Raw genomic sequence first — 20,533 nt, forward strand, 5'->3', positions numbered from 1 at the left:
GTTGCTCCACACTGCTCTGTAATAACAGTGTCCCATTAGTTACACAAATGGCGGAGTATTTTCCCATCATTGTTAGCAGATGTTCCAGTGTTGCCAGATTATAGATGAAGGTTGGTCGTCTGGATAGGCATTTGCTTCATATATTAACTTTTTATCTTGGAGTATTAAATTCAGTCTTATTATTTAATTGCTACACGTTATGTTACACAATATCGCGTAATTAACAACTCTGTAGACAATAGATATTAACGAAAGGTTCCACATGTGACAACTACCTGTCCTGGTCGAGATGAAAACATTATTACTTACAATTTGTCAAATATATTAGGTTTAATTTATTGATATATACAATTATAAATGGTAAACTTATGTAAATATCAAATTAAAATTAAACTGAACAATGCTCTTCTTCAAGTTCTAAAAAAAATATTACAAGACGTATCCTAACAAACACACCAGTGACCAACTCTTCCGATCAGGTTCCGAACGTTATGAAGACAGTCAACTGAAAGGAAGACAGAAAGAATGTTTCAAACATTTATACATATCAGGGGTAGCCAACGCCTCGACTAGCAAGTCGTACGAGGTAGTCTGTGATACTGTGTGTATTGATTATTGTTATTGTTTTATAATTCCCTCTAATGGGCTAATGAACACGAAAGTAGACTGTCAGTGATGTCTGAAATGAAAAATATCCACCAAATCTAAAAAAAAAAAAAAAAAAAAAGTTAGCCACCTCTGATATATATATTATCTGTCTATTAAATTATCTATCTACTTACCAGTGTTCTCCGTGGGGTGTAAGCTTGTTTCCCCAAGGATAAAGTCTCTGTTCGAGTCCCGCACGGCACGCATATTCCCATTCTGCCTCTGTAGGAAGCCTCTTTCCAGCCCATTTGCAATATTCTATTGCATCATTCCATGATACGTGAATTACTGGATGATCCATTCTATCTGAAATACAATAATTACAGTGCAGTACGTGTTTCAGAAAGCGTCCCACTCCATAAAATTTGTTGTAATTTATATAATCCATCAACAGAATTGTGCTGTTCAGTTTTATCGCCCATCTTCAGTACCAAAACTATACGACCTACAGTTCAACGTGATCTTCGAACAATATGCCCAGCACAGGCGCTGCCAGAAATTTAAGCAGGAAAAATCAATTCGAAATTACATTTAGATTATTCTAATCAAAATTTAAAGCCTTAATCGTGTCATATCTTAATGTCCTTCGGGTGTTAGTATATGACTCCCTATTGATAGATATATATTGGGAAAAAAATGAAATGAAATGAAATCTTTAAGTTTTACGTCCCACGATTATGCCGGTTAGGCTAAAGGAGACGGTGATAATGAGAAATGAATGAAATGGTGGAATGAAGAAGGTGGGAGGAAACGGGAGAACCCCGATAAAACCCACGAGCACGGTGTTTGTCCACCACAAAGTCCACACGGCGCGAGCTGGGATCGAACCAGGGACCCCAAGCACCGAAGGTGAACGCTCTACCACTGAGCCACCGCGCCCCCCATATATTGGGAAAAGTTTGAGCTCTATTAACAGGCGCTCACACCAACGAAAGAACTATCGGGATAATCACATATATTATACAAGACGTAAAATAAGAAGAAGAAAACGATTTTCGAAGGAAACAATTGATATATCAATGGGAAGTTAAATAAATGTACTTTTAAATGTGCAGAGTTGATAAAGGAATTTTGCATCGTGCATCAGGAACTGCTACCAGTTGGTCAGAGCATTAATGCAACTGTGTACTGTCAGTACTTGAGATGTGTTCAAGAAAAACTAAAAACTCTGGAGGCAGCACTTCTGAATCACAAAGAAGTCCTCCTGTTACAGGACAACGCTAAGCTCCACGTGGCAAGGATGACCCGGGATACCATTCTACGCCTTGGATGGGAAACACTATTGCATCCGCCATACTCCCCGAACACTGCACCGTCCGATTATCACCTGTTTCATTCCTTGCATAATCACCTTAGAGGATGCCAATTTAAATCCCTAATAGAGGTGCAAAATGCACTTGATATCTTCTTCGTTTCACGGCCCACCAAGTTGTACCGCGATGGAATCCATAGTTTTCCAGAACGTTGGCAGAAGGTCGTCGATGCTGATGGGGAGTATATTTGATCTTCCACGTACGTCTTAGGTGACATATCGATTTCCGAAGGTGGTGGGTGAAAAAGCGACAGAACTTTCTTGGTTACCTTTATAACATGTATCAAAATTGATTTTAATTAATTATTAAATGTTTAAGTTCTGAAATTTCGCGACACACACTATAGGTCTGCGCGACATGCCAGTTGGCAACCAGTGGTCTAAAGAAAGGGTATGACCTCGGATTCGAACTTCCCCGATGTAACTGTCACTGTTGAGATCGCTCAAGTACTCAATGACAGTCTACATTCATATTTGCCGTTCTACAATGCAAACTAAGTAGATTACGCTCAACACAGTAGAATCCAATGAGTATGTGGCCATTACCATAAGACAAACTGAAGGAGGAATTGTCCGAAATCACGCCCATCTGCCACTCATAACGACAGCGACAGTGTTCAGGCGACCATTGCACACAAAGATTTGTGGTTCTGTCAATGCAAGCACTTACAATGCGTGCTGCTAACCCTACGTTCAGCAGATTCTCCAATGCAAACAAATCAACACCATTACTATTATACAGTACCAAATCAACGTGAATGACGCTGATACATGGATATGATAATAAGATGCCTGTAATTTCTCAGTGTTTACCACTGCCCGATCATCAGTGCTCAGTATTCTCCTCTTTCCATTACTTCCACATACGAATCATTGTCGTAGCGGCAGCACGCCCTGTAGACGCACTAATTTCCCGGTATAACAGTTGTCTGTTTATATTGCGTCCTTCGACATCGATGAGACATAGTGATGTTTATACACTACACCCATGTGCCAACACAGTGAAACTGTAATCTTTCCTACATCACACCCTCCTATACAAATCCTGTAAGTTCGGACTATTCGTGTCATTCCTTCTCAGTGTTGCAATTTTAATGAATATACCCACAGATGCTTATCAATTTAATGGGAACACCTGCAACTTACCAGATTACTATGGCTTTGGACCAACATTCGACTTCAGAACAATTCTAATATTCGACGAGGAATAGAGTAACAGAAATCGTGAATGATAGCAAGTAGAATATTACAGTATTATGTGTGCAGTGCATCACTCAGTTCCGTAAGAGAGGATACAGGCGGGAATCTTCGTCGGATTCGTGTCTCCAACACGGGCCCCAGATGTTCCATTATGTTCAACTATATCCCATGCTCCTCAAATCACGCCACAATAGCTCTAGCTGTGTGAATTGATGCATCACCACCTCGGTGACTCGCCATAGCGTCATTGCCCGGAAACAACACCTGGGCTATAAGATGCACATGGGTCCCTAGAGACCGATAAGTGTCAGCAAAGGGCTCACTGAAAACCAGTAAACTGCGGGCCCACAGCATCAAAGAGCCGCCATGTTTCATGGTCATCATACAGTTCTTTGGGTGTTCGCCACACACAAACACGACCGTTACGTTGAAACAAGGTGAACGATGAGTTACTCGATCATATTATACATATCTAGTCATCAGCGGTCCATGTACCATGTTCGCGGAACTACTGGCATCGTGCTAAAGTGTTACGGTCCCTTACCAGCGCTTTAGCCCGGCAACCCGTCCCGACAAGTAAATCGTAGCAGACTGTGAGTACCGATACAGGTTGGGAGACGCTGCCTGAGTTCCACCGTCACTTGCACCGCAGTCGTACGATGGTTCTGAGTAGCAATCTGCTTTAATGCTCGGCGGAACCTGTCACTGAGGGTTTTCTTCCGATCACTGTTCCTTTTCGCCGATGTGGTTTTATCTAAAGGTTTGTAAGCCATAATCACTTCGGACACTCTCCTTCGCTACAGACCCAATGCAATTACCACTTTCGTCATGCTTGCACCACATAACCGAGTGCCAACAATCGGCGACGCCCTCTTTGGAAATCAAAGAGGTCGTCAGTTTTACACTATCACCGTCTGCTCATGTCACTGCACACCGCCGTTTTACTGTTCCTTACATAGTACGGAGTTTACACTAACACCAAACACCCGACGCTGCAGTAATTGTCTGACCGTTGCTAACCTAGAAATCTGACAAGTGTCATACTCCAAGTGTTTACGTCCAATTAATAAGAAAGCAAATATATATACCAACTTTATATATATATATATATATATATATATATATATATATATATATATATATATATATATCGAGAGAGAGAGAGAGAGAGAGAGAATGTGTCTGTAAAGGGCATGAAACTAGTAGTTTAAAGGTCCTGGACAACATGATAAGCATGACTATGTGAGGGTTACAGTCAGTGTGTGCAATTTCAAGACATCATCTATGGTGCACTTAAGTGACTTCGAATGTTTGTTCCAATGATATGTTAGGGATTTCCAAATTGATATGAGGCAAAAAGCACAACTGAAAATAGTTTGATTTGATTTGATGTTGAGTTTAATGTTCCTTTCAGCAGCGCAGCTATATCAGACCAGGACCTACTGATTCACGTGGAATCCGAATCACATGAGCTCCCGCCGGGAATCGAACCAGGCCTCCCGCGCCAAAAGGCGTGTACGCGCAACTGCAAATGGCACAACCATTTAAGACAAAGAATGATTAATTTGTAAGTTTTTATGCAATATTAAACAGTTATGCTTTTTTATTTAGTTCGGATGCCATATGTTTATGTGTCGCACCTTCACGTTAATTCCCTAATCAAAGGTGTCTGTAGTGTGTGAACCATAAGAGGGCATAAGATTTGTAATAACCGAGGCGATATTATTAGGCACCCAAACTATGTATGTAAAGTTACCAGTAAAAAGTAATAGATATTAAGCTACTTAAGTCTCAGTGTTCGACCTATTACTACCTCAGAAATAGCAGAAAATCTGCATTCGCTTGTTCAAGAACTTCTGTTTAGTACTTGTGTCAGTACAGATGAACCATATCTCGTCACAGTAATAAGAATCCAGAAGATGCATGCATCGTTCAATTAACTTATTATTACCACGGAAAATAAGTTCTTTATCAAAAGTAAGCTTTCCAGTATAACAAGTTGCGACGAATTGTTCTGTTCAAAGATGGTACAATTGGAACATACACAATTTTCTTTTAATCTTTAATTTCTTACGAGATAGATGTCGAAATATACATCAAAAGGTTCGAGAAATACTGTCTGGCAAATGACGCTCCAGAGACAAAAAAAAAGTATGCATAGTCATTCCAGTAATAGGTAATTCGGTATATCAAACACTAAAGAAGTCGATAACACCTAAAAAAATGTACTAGAACTCACAGTCCAAGAGATAAAAGAATTGCTACTAAAACAATATAAAGATCATATAATTATACTGTAGAAGATATTGAAACAAATAGGTCCATCAGCACAAAATTATTATCTGAAACTGAAAAAGCAAGAGAAATGAAATGAAATCTTTGAGTTTTCCGTCCTACGGTTATGCCGGTGAGGCTAAAGGAGACGGTGATGATGAGTAATGAATGAAATGGTGGAATGAAGAAAGTGGGAGGAAACGGGAGAACCCCGAGGTAACCCACGCACACGGTGTTTGTCCACCACAAAGTTCACTTGGCAGGGGCTCGGATCAAACCCGGGACCCCTGAAAAAGCAAGAGAATCATTAGAATTTTGATATTTTTCGAGATGATGCTCTAAGAGATGAAACAGTATGCTGAATTAACAATGAATTAGCACACGAGAAAATGTTATCTACCGCGGAGTTCACTATGACGACCTTGTAGAAATAGGAAATCGACTCGATCAGATGCAAGCTAAATAACAGCAAATTCTCGTATAAATATAATACGCATAAGGAGAACGACAAACAGTTTCCCAAGTCCAAAGTTTGTGGACATTTGCACAGACACACAGACGGAATCAGTGTTCAGCAAAACGTGTTAAATGCAGAAAATATGGTCTATTTAATCATTTTGCACAATGTTATAATAGTAAAAGCAATAAGACATGCAAATCAAATCAAGTTATCGACTTATTACAAGAAGATTTAGCTTCAGATCAGAAACAGAAACCAGTTAACGTCAAAAATTCTGAAAAGGTCTAAGATGAGTTAGCCACTTGCTCCTTACAAGGAGGATATGAACTGAACCCAGTTGAAGAGTTCAAACTTAATGTAGTTAGAGGAGGGGAGGAAACATGGCTGGATAAACATCATTATAGCGTAGATTCAGCAGAAGAACACAGCAAAAGATCATCACCCACAGAGAACGAAGTCGAGATATTTAACTGTAACGGAACGAATTCAAACTTTATTACAGATACGAAGTGGTGTATTCGGTGATATCTACAGATGGTGATCAGAAAAATGGAAACACCTGTAGTTGGCAACACATCAGATGTATGGGTTGGCAGTGGTGTCGTGGCGCCCGCAGCGCCCGACCGCTGGTGGTGGTGTATTAGGTCGGTCTCCATACTGCGTCAGGCGCAGTGGAACAGCAGTGTCCAGTGGCTGCAGCAGACGGAGGTAGTGACGGAGGAACTCAATCAGCACCTCCCCCACCCTGTTTCCACAATCACAATCCGCCGTGAATTACATGACATGAACTTACGGGGTCGTGTTGCACGGGCCAAACCGCTCATCAGGGACCATAACGCTTTCGCACGCCGCAAATGGTGCCGCGACCATGCAACTTGGACCATTGAGGACTGGAAACGTGTGATATGGTCGGATGAGTCATCCTTCACCCTATTCCCAACCACGAGCCGTGTTTATGTGTGGAGAACGCCCAAAGAAGCTTATGATCTGCAGTGTCTCTGCCCAACTGTGAAACATGGCGGCGGCTCGGTGATGCTGTGGGCCGCCACATCATGGTTTTCATTGGGTCCTGTGGTCACACTTAGCGGACGAATCACTGCCAACGATTATGTCGCAATTTTAGGAGACCACTTGCATCCTATGGTCCGGATGTTGTTCCCGGACAATGACGCCATCTTCCAGGATGATAATGCACCCATTCACACAGCTGGCGTTGTTGCAGCGTGGTTTGAGGAACATCGGGATGAAGTTCAACACCTACCCTGTCCCGCCCAATCCCCAGATCTCAACATAATTGAACATCTGTGGTCCGTCTTGGAAACACGACTCCGGCGACGATTTCCACCTCCATCCTCTCTCACAGAACTGGCCGATGCCCTGCAAGGGGAATGGTGTAAAATTCCACTTGCTACCATTCACGACCTCTATGCCTCCATCCCACGTCGCATCAAGGCTGTTCTGAAGGCGAAAGGTGGCCCCAAACCACAATCTGGTAAGTTGCAATTTCGTTCAGGTGTTTCCATTTTTCTGATCACCATCTGTATATTTAAATTATGTGAAATCATTAGATATGCTCAAATTGCGATCAATTCCAGTTACTAAAGTACCTTGTTACGCAACTTATAAACACCGGTAAAAGCTTATAGAATTTAATATCAAGGCCACTTTCGGGTATGTCAAGAATTTCTGGACAATAACATACACTGGAATCCTGCTTAACCATAATCGATGGGAATGATGGTACTTCGGTTGAACGAAAATTCGGTGAAACCAGAATAAAGGTTTTCTGATATACAGTACTGGCTACTTGTACATAAATCACAAGTGGCAGGTGTATCTTGATTTTTGCAGTACAGTATATGTGCCAAAAACCACCAAGGTTGAGGAAGCGGATGAGTATAGCCAATGCATCATGCAAATGACTTACTCTTTGATAATAAACGAAAACAAATACTGTACTCCTTGTTGATATTTTTAAATAAAAGCGCGCACAAGTCAAGGCTTTCTTTTAGCGATTCAGTTAACCCGAATATTTGGATAATTGAGATTCGGTTAAATGGAACTCTAGTGTATTAGGACGCAACTGGCTGTACACAATGAGTGAAGGGATGTCCATAGACAGCACTAGTTCATATAGTAGTATCGAAAGTTTGACAGAAGACAGTAATCACACACTATTCAGGAAGAAGAGGAAGGCCACAAGCCAATCATTGGACACAGGAATTGGAATTTATGTCACTGTCGGAAGATGATGATAATGGTCAGCCACGAGAAGAGAAAATCAGATGCTTAAATGTTAAAAATATATATTCTCTTATTGCAGAGATCTGAAAATTGATATGAACAGAAAGAGTAACTGAAAATGAGACAAGTATTTAACAAAAAGACTGATTAATTTTTAAGTTATGCAATGTATAACTAATTCAGCTATTATTATTGAGTTTGGATGTTTTATGTTTATGTGTTGCGCCCTCAAGTTAATTTGTTAATCAAAGGCGTTTGTAGTGTGTGAATCATAAAAAAGCACCAGATTTCTAATATCGAGGCGATATTATCAAGCATCCAACTATGTATATAACGTTACCTGTGAAAAGTAATAAAGAGTTATTAAGCTACTTAAGTCCCAGTGTTTGTTTATTACTACCTTAAGAGTAGCAGAGAATCACCTACAATCGCCTGTTCAAGAATTTATGTTTAGTGTTTGTGCCAGTGCAGATGAAGTAAACCTCGCCAAGTAATATAGGAATTCACGAGGTGCAGAATACTATTATGGAAAATAAGCTCATTATCAATGTAAGCTTTTTAATGCACTCATTTGAAATCATCCTTGATAGGAAAATATTCAGTGTGATACAGTATTACTGTGTGGACTGAAAAATTCCACACGAATTATACCGCATTGTGACAATTACACTGAAAATTTGTTTTCTCCTGTTACAGAGCTTTCTACCCAGTGAAGGGTGAAAATGGTTAAGGATAACTAGAGTAACTATCACACCAAAGTTATCCTAGTTATTCTTGTCTAATACAATTTTCTATTTCAAAAACTGAAAAGGATTTAACAAACTAAATTTCGATGATGTGATTCACAAGTCTGGTCAAGTAAAAGCCTGATGTAAATATTTTCACTCAGTTTTACATTCCACAAGCATGCCGTGTAGACTAAAGGAGACGGTGATAATAAGAATAACTGAAACGGTGGAATGAAGAAAGTAGAAGAAAACGGAAGTACACTGAAAAAGCCCACGGCACACAGTGTTCCTCAAATTTAGTTTAGTTTGCATATTATTGTACTATTTTTCCTTATGGGACATTGCACTTGACATTTGGTAAATGGCGCTTGTAGTTTATATTATATATATATATATATATATATAATTATTATTAAGTTATAACCGCTACCAGGTTATAGAAACATTTTTGTGGACGCCCTGTATATTTCGTAAAGACAGTGATCTTTATTTTCGATTTATACTTTATTCTGCAACGCATATAAGTTCTTTCTTTGGTGAGAATCGCTTCTTTCCCACACAATTGGACAAAGAAGTCTTTCATCGTTTTCTCATATATATATTTAAAACGTTGCTTTTAGTGAGAACATTTCAGCTAGTGACGAACCATTTCAGTGTTTCTCCCTGACTCATTATATGCATAGTATATATTCTATAGTTATTGGGAACTGAATTAAGTGTTTTCTTTAATCGCTTATGGAAACATTATAATAGATTAGAGAAATACGGGCTGACCAGATGTTCAGCAACCAAAGTGGCGCCAACTGCGTTGTTTCGTAGTTCGTTATCTGTACTTTCTCACGCCAAAGTTATCGCCGTGTCTAGTGCATTATGGGCAGTTAACTAAAAATTAACAAATTATTTTCCGTATTCTGCTTGTATGTGCATACAGGTGAGTTAACTGAGTGATTTTTGAAATGAACTGCCAACACTTTTCAGTTAACCATTGCTACCCGTACCTTGAGCTTTGGTGCTCAGGGAATTTGACTCCAGGTCTGGAAGCCGTAACCACGCATATCGCGTCTAGCTTCAAATGTGACTTTTTGTTAAGGGGCACAAGCTATTTAGCCGGTGAAGGACGTTTTCTTACGGCTAGCCCCAACTACTGAAGTCCCAGGTTCACAAACCTAGTGCGCTAAAAAGTTATATACGCGCCCTCCTACGTCAGCATTCTACTTTGGAGAATTTCTTGTTTGATTTGCTGAAGATTCACCTTTACGCTGCAGGACTGTTCAGCGTAACAACTGGATTCATCGTGGGAGGATCCAGACAACTTTTCCCCAGGGTTAATCCCCCAAGTGTGGCAATGGTGTGAGAGAAGCATTTGTAGTGATATTTGAATTATAATCATATATATATAAAGGGCTAAGGGCAAAAAGGCAAAAAGGCGAAAAGGGCAAAGCGTGATTTCAGCGACAAAAATCATTAGTGTTCATTGTTGTGTTCATTTCTTTTCGTTATTTTTTTTATATAATAGTGCTCTAATAAATAAGTATAGTGTCATTTAATCCAGTGTGTTTTCGTTGTTTGTATGAGTGATGTTTGTGTGCGTTATGGTCTGGATGACCGTCTGATCGTCCGTGAGATTTTCGAGACGAGACGCCCGAACCTCTCGGCGCCTAATGCTCATCTCATTATTGAAACCGACGAGCAATTTGGAAACAGTTTGTAATCTCTTCTTGGAGAGGTCCTTCATAGTCCTGTCCAGGTAAGTTCTAGTATCAGGAAGATACTTATTGGTAGTACCACGAGCCACGGACAGCGACCACAATACGGAGTGGTTACAAATAAATGTCCGCCCGAACAGCGACCCCAACCCAGCCGGTTACAAAGTTTGCATCAGAAGTGTGAGGCCCGTGGTGGCTCAGTGACAGAACGTTCACTTCTGGTGAGTGAGTTTCTGCTTCAATATCCTGGCTTAGGGGTCAAACTAAGTACACCACGCACCAGAGGCGAACGCTCTACCACTGTACCACTGCGAACCCTACACTTCTAATGTATTAAAAAAAAAAAGAAACAAAGAAAGTAAAAAAGGAGAAAGCTACGAACGCTATTTACCAAATGGGTCACGTTTAATATCCTACAAGGAAAATATTGCGATATTTTACAAATTAAACAAAAATTTTAGAAATAGTACCCATAATCAAAGCAAACTAATGACAGCAAATAAAACCGACAGTACGTCATAATAAAATGAATAAAATCAATGACTCTGCGTTTTGTATATATATATGTGTGTGTGTCAGGTTGCGGCAATTTCGACACCTTTAATAAGCCTCTGGTGTCTTCATTTAAGCACACCGTCTCTATGAAGTTGACCACCTACATTTCAGTTATCGGATTCTTCCTTCACATATAGAATAGAAAAAAATTACTGCACACTGCAAAAATATCCAAGTACTAAACTAACACTGGATTAATTACTGGAACTTAAGCTGATCCCTCAACCACATACAATAAAAAGGTGTTATTCTTATTACGAACTGAATTTTCAAAATCCCGTTACCAAGGTGATTCAGATTATTATTATTATTATTATTATTATTAAATTTTTGTATCGAAATAGTTCAGGACTGTACTTGCAAGTAACAGAAGATAGAATAATTGCAACCTGATATATAAATAAACAAAGAAACAAAAAACGCAACGTACGTTGATTTTACTCCTTTTATTATACGCAAATGCGTACTGTACAAAATGAAAACATTAACTTTTCCAATAGTAACTTATATCCATCATCTATCACACATCTACAGGTTTGGAAAATCAAATTACATCCTTAAAAGCAGAAAAAAAAAGTAATATGTTAAGTTTCTGATCTTACATAATACGGACTTATGCATAAATACAAATAATAAAGTAAGTGATACACCTTGCCTATATTTTTCTTTGTTTCAAAGAAAAATCATTACAGAATCTATTACATAAAATGAGAAACAACATTCTTAGAAGTGTCGAATGTACTGTCCTTTGAAACAAAGAAAAATATATGCAAGGTTATTCTATTATTTTATTATGAAAAAAAAAGAGTTAAACTTACGTCTTAACGAAAGATTTTACACTAACCTATGCTTCCATTGTAAAAATACCAGAACAGCGTGCCATTTACAAACATAAAAGCTAAGCAAGCAAAGTTCCACGAGAAAGACTAAATATTCGACCATTGAACAGTCACAATACGTGACTCGGTATTGTCCAGTCCAATTCAGTCCAGTTCAAAAACCCAAGTGATCACTTAATTCAGTTTTTACAATAACATCATCTGTTATTCTTTCATCTATTTTCACCAGCGTTAGGAAGAAAAATATTATGATAATCTGTACGCATCCTGCAATCTCTTACTTAAGAACTAATTACTTTGTTGTTACGCTTTCAAGGTCATTTTCGTTTTATCGTGTAAAAAACATTCAGATAGTTTTCTCTGTTCTTATCTAACTCATTTAAAAGCTCATGTAGGAAAATTATCTTCTTATGAAATATTTTACATTTTTCCTTCTAAATTCTTTTCTTGTTAAAACTTTAATTTTAGTATTAAAATATTAATAAAATTAATTATACTTTTATAAAAATAATTTCTAAGTTCGTTTACAATAACCGCAGTGAGAGACATAAAAATTTATACAGTATGAAGCTTTTCGTTTTTCTCTGTCAAATTTGTAGCATGAATGTAACGAAGCAAATATAAGTCCTCTGTAATAACGTACAGATGCGCCTTATTACTCTTTATCCAAATGAAACTATTTTTAACTTGTCGGAAGTATTAATTTGAGGTGTGATTTATTATTATTATTATTATTATTTCTACATCTATCACAGGAAAAGAGAGAACAACAGATTTAATTAGTCCCACAGGAAAAAATGAAATGAAGTCTGAGTTTTACATCCCACGATTATGCCGGTTAGGCTAAAGGAGACGGTGATGATGAGAAATCAATGAAATGGTGGAATGAAGAAAGTGGGAGGAAACGGGAGAACCTCGAGGAAACCCACGAACACGGTGTTTGTCCACCACAAAGTTCACTTGGCGGGAGCTGGCATTGAACCCGGAATCCCAAGCACCAGAGGTGAACGCTCTACCACTGAGCCACCGCAGCCCTATTAGTCCCACAGGGAAACAAAATGGAAACTCAAGTCTGGTTGTAGCATATGTGAAATATCTATTCACGCCATCGTGTCACCTGAATATACAGAATAACCACTATACATATTACGAGAGACTAAGGTCTTTCGTGTAAGAACATCCTATATCCATTAAATATGTTGTTTTAACTCTAAACGACATATTAAGATTCGTAAGTAACAGCTATTTACAGCAACCAAAGCTGGTGTTAGCTCTCAACACAGGGTCCATCCCTGACTACCTCATCGTCGTGTAACTACCATCAAAATTGCGAAACATGATGTTAAAATTGGTTTTGAAATAGACAATTCATATAATTATGTTACGAGAAATTTAATATCGCTTAGCTATATCATTATCCTATACTCTAAAAAACGAAAACAATGTATATATTGAAAACAGCTCTAATGATCTTCATGTCAGTGGCGAAGGGTGATAGTTTCAAGAGGGTAGGCCCAATGTAATAATAATAATAATAATAATAATAATAATAATAATAATAATAATAATAATAATAATAATAATAATAATAATACCTACATTGCTTATATCATCTTGTAAATTATTAATTCCAAATGTAAGATTTTCTTCTTATCAAATAGGTCTATTACTTTCTTCTTAAAAGCTGTATCCTTGGCTAATATCCTTCAGAGTTCATTTCTGTAGCGATTGAAGCTAACGCACTAAGTCTGTCGTTACTCATTATACTATTCCGGAATGTTTTAATTTTCTTCAGGGCACCCATGCGCTTGTCTCACATGATGTTGTAGTAACTGGAATGCTTAATGTAACAAGCGAAGACATTCTAAGTATATTTTTTGCAGGCCGTTTGATGAGATGTATTGAAGTACATTAGTAGATCTAAGATACTGATTTTCGTTGTAAAAGATGACTGTCAGTTCATTTCGCAGCTGATTATTACCGTCGAAAGTGGGATGCAGATTAAGAAGATTCTCTAGTTTCTTCCGAAGAAAATGACTATTGTAATCCTGAAACTGTTCACAGTAATTGTAGGCCATCGACAGCACTTATTCGATCCGGATCTCAATTTTCATAACGAATTTCACGTATGTGACTCATAGCTGATATTAATTCGCCGTAATGCAATTTAATTCTTTCAATTGGGCGTGATCGGGTGGGAAAGATTAACTATCACATTATTTGCGCTTTACAAGAAACTCTTCTACTTGTACTGAAACAAACTCTGCTTGTAAAATTTCGACTTTAATTAGTATATTGTTCAAAAGACATGACAAGCATTCAATCAAGACATTTTGTATGCCACTTGATTCCCCTTTAAAAACAGAATCAAACTTAAATATTTTTCATACGCTGCTCTTTATTTATCAAGAATTACGAATATTTTTTTGTACCAATGCATGCAGAACCCTTTTGCCCTGTGTTTGTTCTATTTTCAACACAGGCGTTGGTCTTTGTTCCTTAATTACACATTAATTTTCAAAAGACCACTGACATGGAGGATTCTTTAATAGGAATTATATTATATTCATATTTTTCACTTACTGGCATTTTCTCTCATTCACTTTTGCAAATGTAATAAAAAAAATGCCACTTACAGTGTCTCACAAATACACTCTCTACTCAATTCTAAGGAACACAACGAGTCTGATTTCGTATGGGTTTCCGTCAACATAACGGAATAAAGGGGAATTATTAAAATAATACGTGTAGCACCTTTAAAATTGCTTGTTCCAACTTTTGTGTTGCGTTGGAGTTCGTAAAATTAAGCAAAGTTGGTGCGGAATGGGGTCCACTTTCTCATGCTCTTTATTTGTTTCACATATCGAATCGAAATCGAAGGTCTCGAGGGAAACGCTTTATGTAGAAACGAAAATCGATAAGCGCTGAGGCCGGTCTCTTTCGCAGGTTATTACCAATATGTTCTCTCGCGGGATTTTCTGAGTACCTTCGCGGGGTTCTACTGTTACGGAGGTTCTACTCTCGCGGAGGTTCTACTGCTGCCTGAGACACTGCTCGGTGAGCCTCCTCGCAGTGTTGCTAACCACAATTCTTTATTGAACAATAAAATATATATATTTTTTTTTTCAACTTAGAAAATTATCATACATTCTGTGCAAGGAAAATGAATTAATTATAAATTATAATATCTGAAAGTAAATGGGTAGGCCGGGCCTCAGGGCCTCTTACCACCCTTCGCCACTGCTTCATGTGATGAAAACCCGTTTTCGGGTAGGAAAAAAAAATTAACCAAATCCCAACTTTGGGGAAAAAACCTTTAGACGAGTATGTAGAACAATACTTTTCTGGGCCCTCGCAATTAAATCTTTAAAAAGTCTTAATTGTTTCGATTGAGTCTACTTACAGATTTCCGTGATTTCTGAATATTATTTGTACTTCGGAGTTTTTGACTCTCCCCTGGAGTCTTGGTCACGGAGAAGAGTCGAAAACTCAAAAGTACAAATAATAATAAGGAATTACAGAAATCTACAAGTGGAATTATAGAATTCCTGAGCGTGCTTTTACATTGTTTCGATTGAGTTTGGTTAAGCCCTGTACTTGTGTGCAAGAAAGTAATTTAACCATGAGTAGGCTTTGAAAAAGTTATTTAGGGGCATCCGTAGAAAACTCTCAGGTAAGCTTCAATTACAACTTGAAAATGGCTCGGATGATTTTCATGAAATCACGATGAAAAACAGTGTACAAATGTGAAAAAGAAAAATATTTTGCTAAAATCTCAATTTTTGGGTTACTCACTTAGGGTATCTGGAAAACTTCACCTCAGAGCACTTCAAATATAACTTCAAACGATCTAAAAATTATTGTAAAAATTATTGTGACACATGCGTTCGAGACAGTTTTGCACAAAATATATTATGGAAACGCAGTGTCTTGAAAATACTTTCTATGAAATTTTGTGGAAACCCGTTTCAGTGTACAAGAAACCATTTAGTTAGGTGTCGACTTTAGAGAAGGTCATTCACAACAGACGGAGTTCACTTGTGAATTATATTAGGTCTGATTCGATATAGTGCAAGAACAACTAGTTATAACCACTACTGAATCGTCTACGATGCCAATATGTTGCAAACGAACTGAGCTAATAGCAGCACAATTTATTTTGAATTTTTTCCTTTCTTGTGTCGATCACTTTTTCACTTACCTAGATATTTATTGATTCATCGATTGATTTTACTTAATATCCCTTTTCATCACTCAAGGTATAAGATACGAAACCTATTGTTTAAAATGCGGTCAAATAATAATAATAATAATAATAATAATAATAATAATAATAATAATAATAATGTCAGGAATACAAGCAGAGCAAAAGGTTCAAAATATCCACTTCTTGCAATAAAATAGTGATTATCTCGTGGGAAAGAAATAAGAAAAAGTATTTCGGAAGCAGCTTGAAAAATGCTACAGTATTTTTTATAAAATTATTGAAACTTCGTTTTTGAATACGAGAAAGAGATTTAGCTAGTTCAGACTTCTAAAACTACGGTAACAATCTCCATCAAGTTTCGTAGAAACCTGCGACAACTCATTTAGAGCCATACTACCTACATGTAACTTTAATTCCTGGAAGCCCCTTGCACTACCTAGCTTCCGACACTCCCCTGAAACCCTGATCACAGAAGTTAAAAACAGAAAGGAAAAATAATGGAAAAAAAAAAAAAAAGGAACTGTCTCATAAGGACAGAGCAGTGCGTAGAAACATGTTGTCAAAGCTGCTAGTCACTCATATAATGGAAAAGCAGCACGCTGTAACATGGCGAATGTATTGTGTGTATTTTGTCCAGATGTGGAAGGTTCCCAGCGCATGTTGTAATTTTCATTTCTATGCCAATATTGTACGTATTTCTCAATTACCGCTTCCCATTCCTTACTTAACAACCCGCTACCCAAATTTAATTTTGAATTTCTTAAAAAAATAAATTTTCAAAAACGAGTCTTTTGTTTCATTTTTAGCATTAAATAAAATTTTTGAATCATCCATATTGTGTGTTTCTTTCAAGTGCTTCGATAGGTCCGAAACTGGATATTCCACTTCAGCGTCCCTGAGATATTCTTTATCCCGTATTTCAAGGTTCCATTCTGTCATACCTCCCAACTGCATTTTATTTCATAAACTCCTGACTTTCCATTAGAATCACTGTAGAAGCTCTTGAACTGGGTAATATCCTTTCCGAAGTTTTGGGGTTTCAACGCAGTACGTAAAATGTATTGTGTAAAAATGTTATTTAATCCAATTGTTAATCTGGAGTACATAGGTAATCCGACTGCCTTAAAAGCATTTCAAAGAAAATCCTTAATCAATCTTTAAGTTCTACGTCCCATGGTTATGCCGGTTAGGCTAAAGAATACTGTGATAATGAGATGAATGAAATGTGAAATGGTGGAATGAACAAAGTGGGAAGAAACGGGAGAACCCCGAGAACACCCACGAGCACGGTGTTTGTCCACCACAAAGTCCACACGACGCGAGCTGGGATCGAACCAGGGACCCTAAGCACCGAAAGTGAACGCTCTACCACTCAGCTTCCGCGCCTCCAAGCATTTGAAAGAAACATAATATCGATTATTAAAAATCGATTGCTAAAAACGAAACGTAAACTCGTTTCTGAAAATTTGTTTATTTGCTTAACAAATATAAAACTAAATTTAGATCGAGGCTGGTTAAGGAATGGGAAACCGTAATTGGAAAATTCATACAATATTGAAACAAAAATAAAAATCCCGCTATTTAGTCTTCATTTATGTGTTTTGATTGTTTTGGAGAAATCTGTGTCAACAAGAAAGAGCAACAACAAAAAAGAGTAACAATCGATTGTATTCGATTTCAATTCCTAAGTCGTATTGAAAGTAATCTGAATAGATGAACAAACAAGAAATATGGACGTGTAGCGTCGGAATATTCGTGCGTCCCAACTAACGTGAAGTTATCCATGTTGATCTGGTCTAAGGAGACTTGCTTTCTGAACTTCTGAAATGTTTAAGCGTAATGGTGTTTTGTGCTCGTGAAAGGAATGGTCTGGATGGTTTGCTGGTACGAATATAGCCCAAATGTCGTGAGCCCAGTGTGATCACATGGGTTACGAACTAGCTGATATTATGATTTCTGCATTTTAATTGGACTTTCACGTAGCTGCAGCAAAAAGGTAACGCTGATAAAACTTTTTGCATGCTTTAAATTCATCAATTAAGATGAATATTGGATACTGAATAAGTAAGTCAACGGAAAGGAAGAAGTTGGAAGGGATTCGCGCGAGAATATTACGACGTTATACCGGATTTAAGTTATTGGACAGTAACCTACCTAAATTTTAAACCTTCATGCCTCCACCTGGTTACACACGATTACCGTGTGATGCCTATCAGGGTCTCATAGACAAAGAGCAAGCGCAAGCGAGGCATCAGTTTCTGTTTGTAACTGAATCCTGGGTAGAAGTAATAAGTAAAGCCTCTAAGGACAAACCATTCATGGTAAAGCTGAAGCAGCAATGTAATTTCCGCTCAGTGTCCTTGCTAGAGTCTTTTATAACAAAACGAACAACAGCAGTCGATGGTATAAAGCTCAACTTGAGAAATGCTTATAGATTTCACGTTACAGACGCAGATCTTTTTCGTCTCGTTTCAAAAGCAGCTTTTCAGAACTGGAATCATGGCATGAAGTGTCTTTTCGGAAGCGTGGTGCAAAGCCAACAATGTGTTTGGAAAGTTTACCCCTAAAGTACAATATTCCCGTCCCCATTTTAAGCCAGAAGTATGAAGATTTGTTACCATTGCTTCCATATATTCCACCAATTCATCATAACTGGTACAAGGCAATATCTCATGAAAACAAAGTTGGTAAAAAAAAAAAAAACTATATCCTTAGTCACAGTGTTGCTATTAACGCAAAAATGATCAGAATAGAATTAAGTTCATATTCACCAATGGTTTTTCATACATAGCAGAACTAAAATACATAATATTTTGAGTTTGTAGAGTTAGGTGCATAAGCAATAGTGCTTTTTCGTTAAAATCAATGACGAGAATCCTGATTTTCTAGTTAGGTGGATATTCACTAGTGTTCCTTTTCATTTATTATTTAACAGATAATTTTATACAATTTAACTTTTGTAAGAAAGTAATAAATTCCTTGCTCGTTTTCATATTTAATCTTTTTTTATTTCTGCAATAAAATGGTATACCTCACTCTTCCTGCAATATAATGGTAACCAACATTTGGAATATCTGTTGAGGCTTCCGAATATTTGCTTATTGCTTTGCTCTACAGTAACCCACATGCTTCATAGTGTTATACTAAGTTGTCAATACATCAGGAATGCAGTTTCAAGTGACAAAGATTGCTGACAGTCACATTTCCGAATTGCAGCAAATCTTGTAACGTTCATTCGTGTTTTCTCGCAAGTGCATAACTGAGGGTTACCATTATCTTGCCCCAAGGGGCTAAATTCCTAAAGATGCCTTACAATTATTGAAAGACAAAAGTTCATTATTTAGCATTTATACTTCACATTGCATCATTAGTTTAACGTTGACGAACGAGATAATAATAATTACTGAGGTAATGATTTAAAAACGAAAGGAATGAGAATATGGGAGGAAACAGGACGACCCTCCCCCTCCCAAAAAAAAAAAAAAAAAAACAATTCGGTGTTTATTAACTATGAATTCCATGATGCGCAACAATGGTCTAAACGCATGAATTTTTATGCCAGAAGTGAACGTCCTACCGACTACACTACTGGATGTGTGTTTTAGCATCAATATGCAAAATATTCGGATCTCAAATATGCAAAATATTTGAAATCCGAATAACATTTGAAATATGCTCGATACTTTGGATCAGATTTCTTTATTCAACGAAACACATAATAATGAACAGTCAGCAAGAAGAAACCTGTTTGCTTCTTTAGTTCCAAAACCAAAAAATTTTGTCGAAAAACAAGATATCAAACAGCAATATATGAACATGATAGAAATCTCAATTACAATTCTTTTTTCCTACAATAAATGTATGAAAATGTCAACATTAAAACAGAAATTGCACACCATGAAATTCCGTTACTTCCAGTGTACTGGAAACATTTATATATATATATATATATATATATATATATATATATATATATAACGATAATATGAACCGTAAATTCTAGCCGTCCCCTTTTCTTTCATTTCACTAAGAACTGGTAAGTAAAGAAATCAGTCTTTGTTACGTATTTTTGGAGAGGGGTGCTGGCAAGCGTGTCTCCATGACAGCACAACATCCAAAATATATTTTTTGTGTTCTCTTTCAAAAGCTGCATTCCTCTTACAAAATATTTTTACACGTCTTGTCTGAAAGGATCTTGTTTTATAATATTTTGAGCATTGAAAACGTATTTGAACTTATTATCATAAATATTGTTCGTAAATTGTTGCAACACTTTTAATATCAGAATAATTTTAAAATGAGCTAAATAATAACATGTTACTCTTTAAAACTTATAAGACGCATCATCATTAGTATATCA

General features: G+C 37.3%; 1 protein-coding gene across 1 annotated transcript in view; it reads right to left on the reverse strand.

Moving 5' to 3' along the window:
- Positions 1–20,533, reverse strand: part of LOC145673213 (formylglycine-generating enzyme) — a 56,681-nt gene that overhangs the window by 14,128 nt on the left and 22,020 nt on the right. Inside the window, exon 3 of the mRNA XM_081742697.1 lies at positions 783–954. Coding sequence (XP_081598823.1) covers positions 783–954 — 172 coding nt within the window. The remainder of the gene's footprint in view (positions 1–782; positions 955–20,533) is intronic.

Source organism: Thermobia domestica, chromosome 16 (genome assembly GCF_964235325.1).
Source record: "Thermobia domestica chromosome 16, izTheDome1.hap1.1, whole genome shotgun sequence".
NCBI classification, from domain to species: domain Eukaryota; kingdom Metazoa; phylum Arthropoda; class Insecta; order Zygentoma; family Lepismatidae; genus Thermobia; species Thermobia domestica.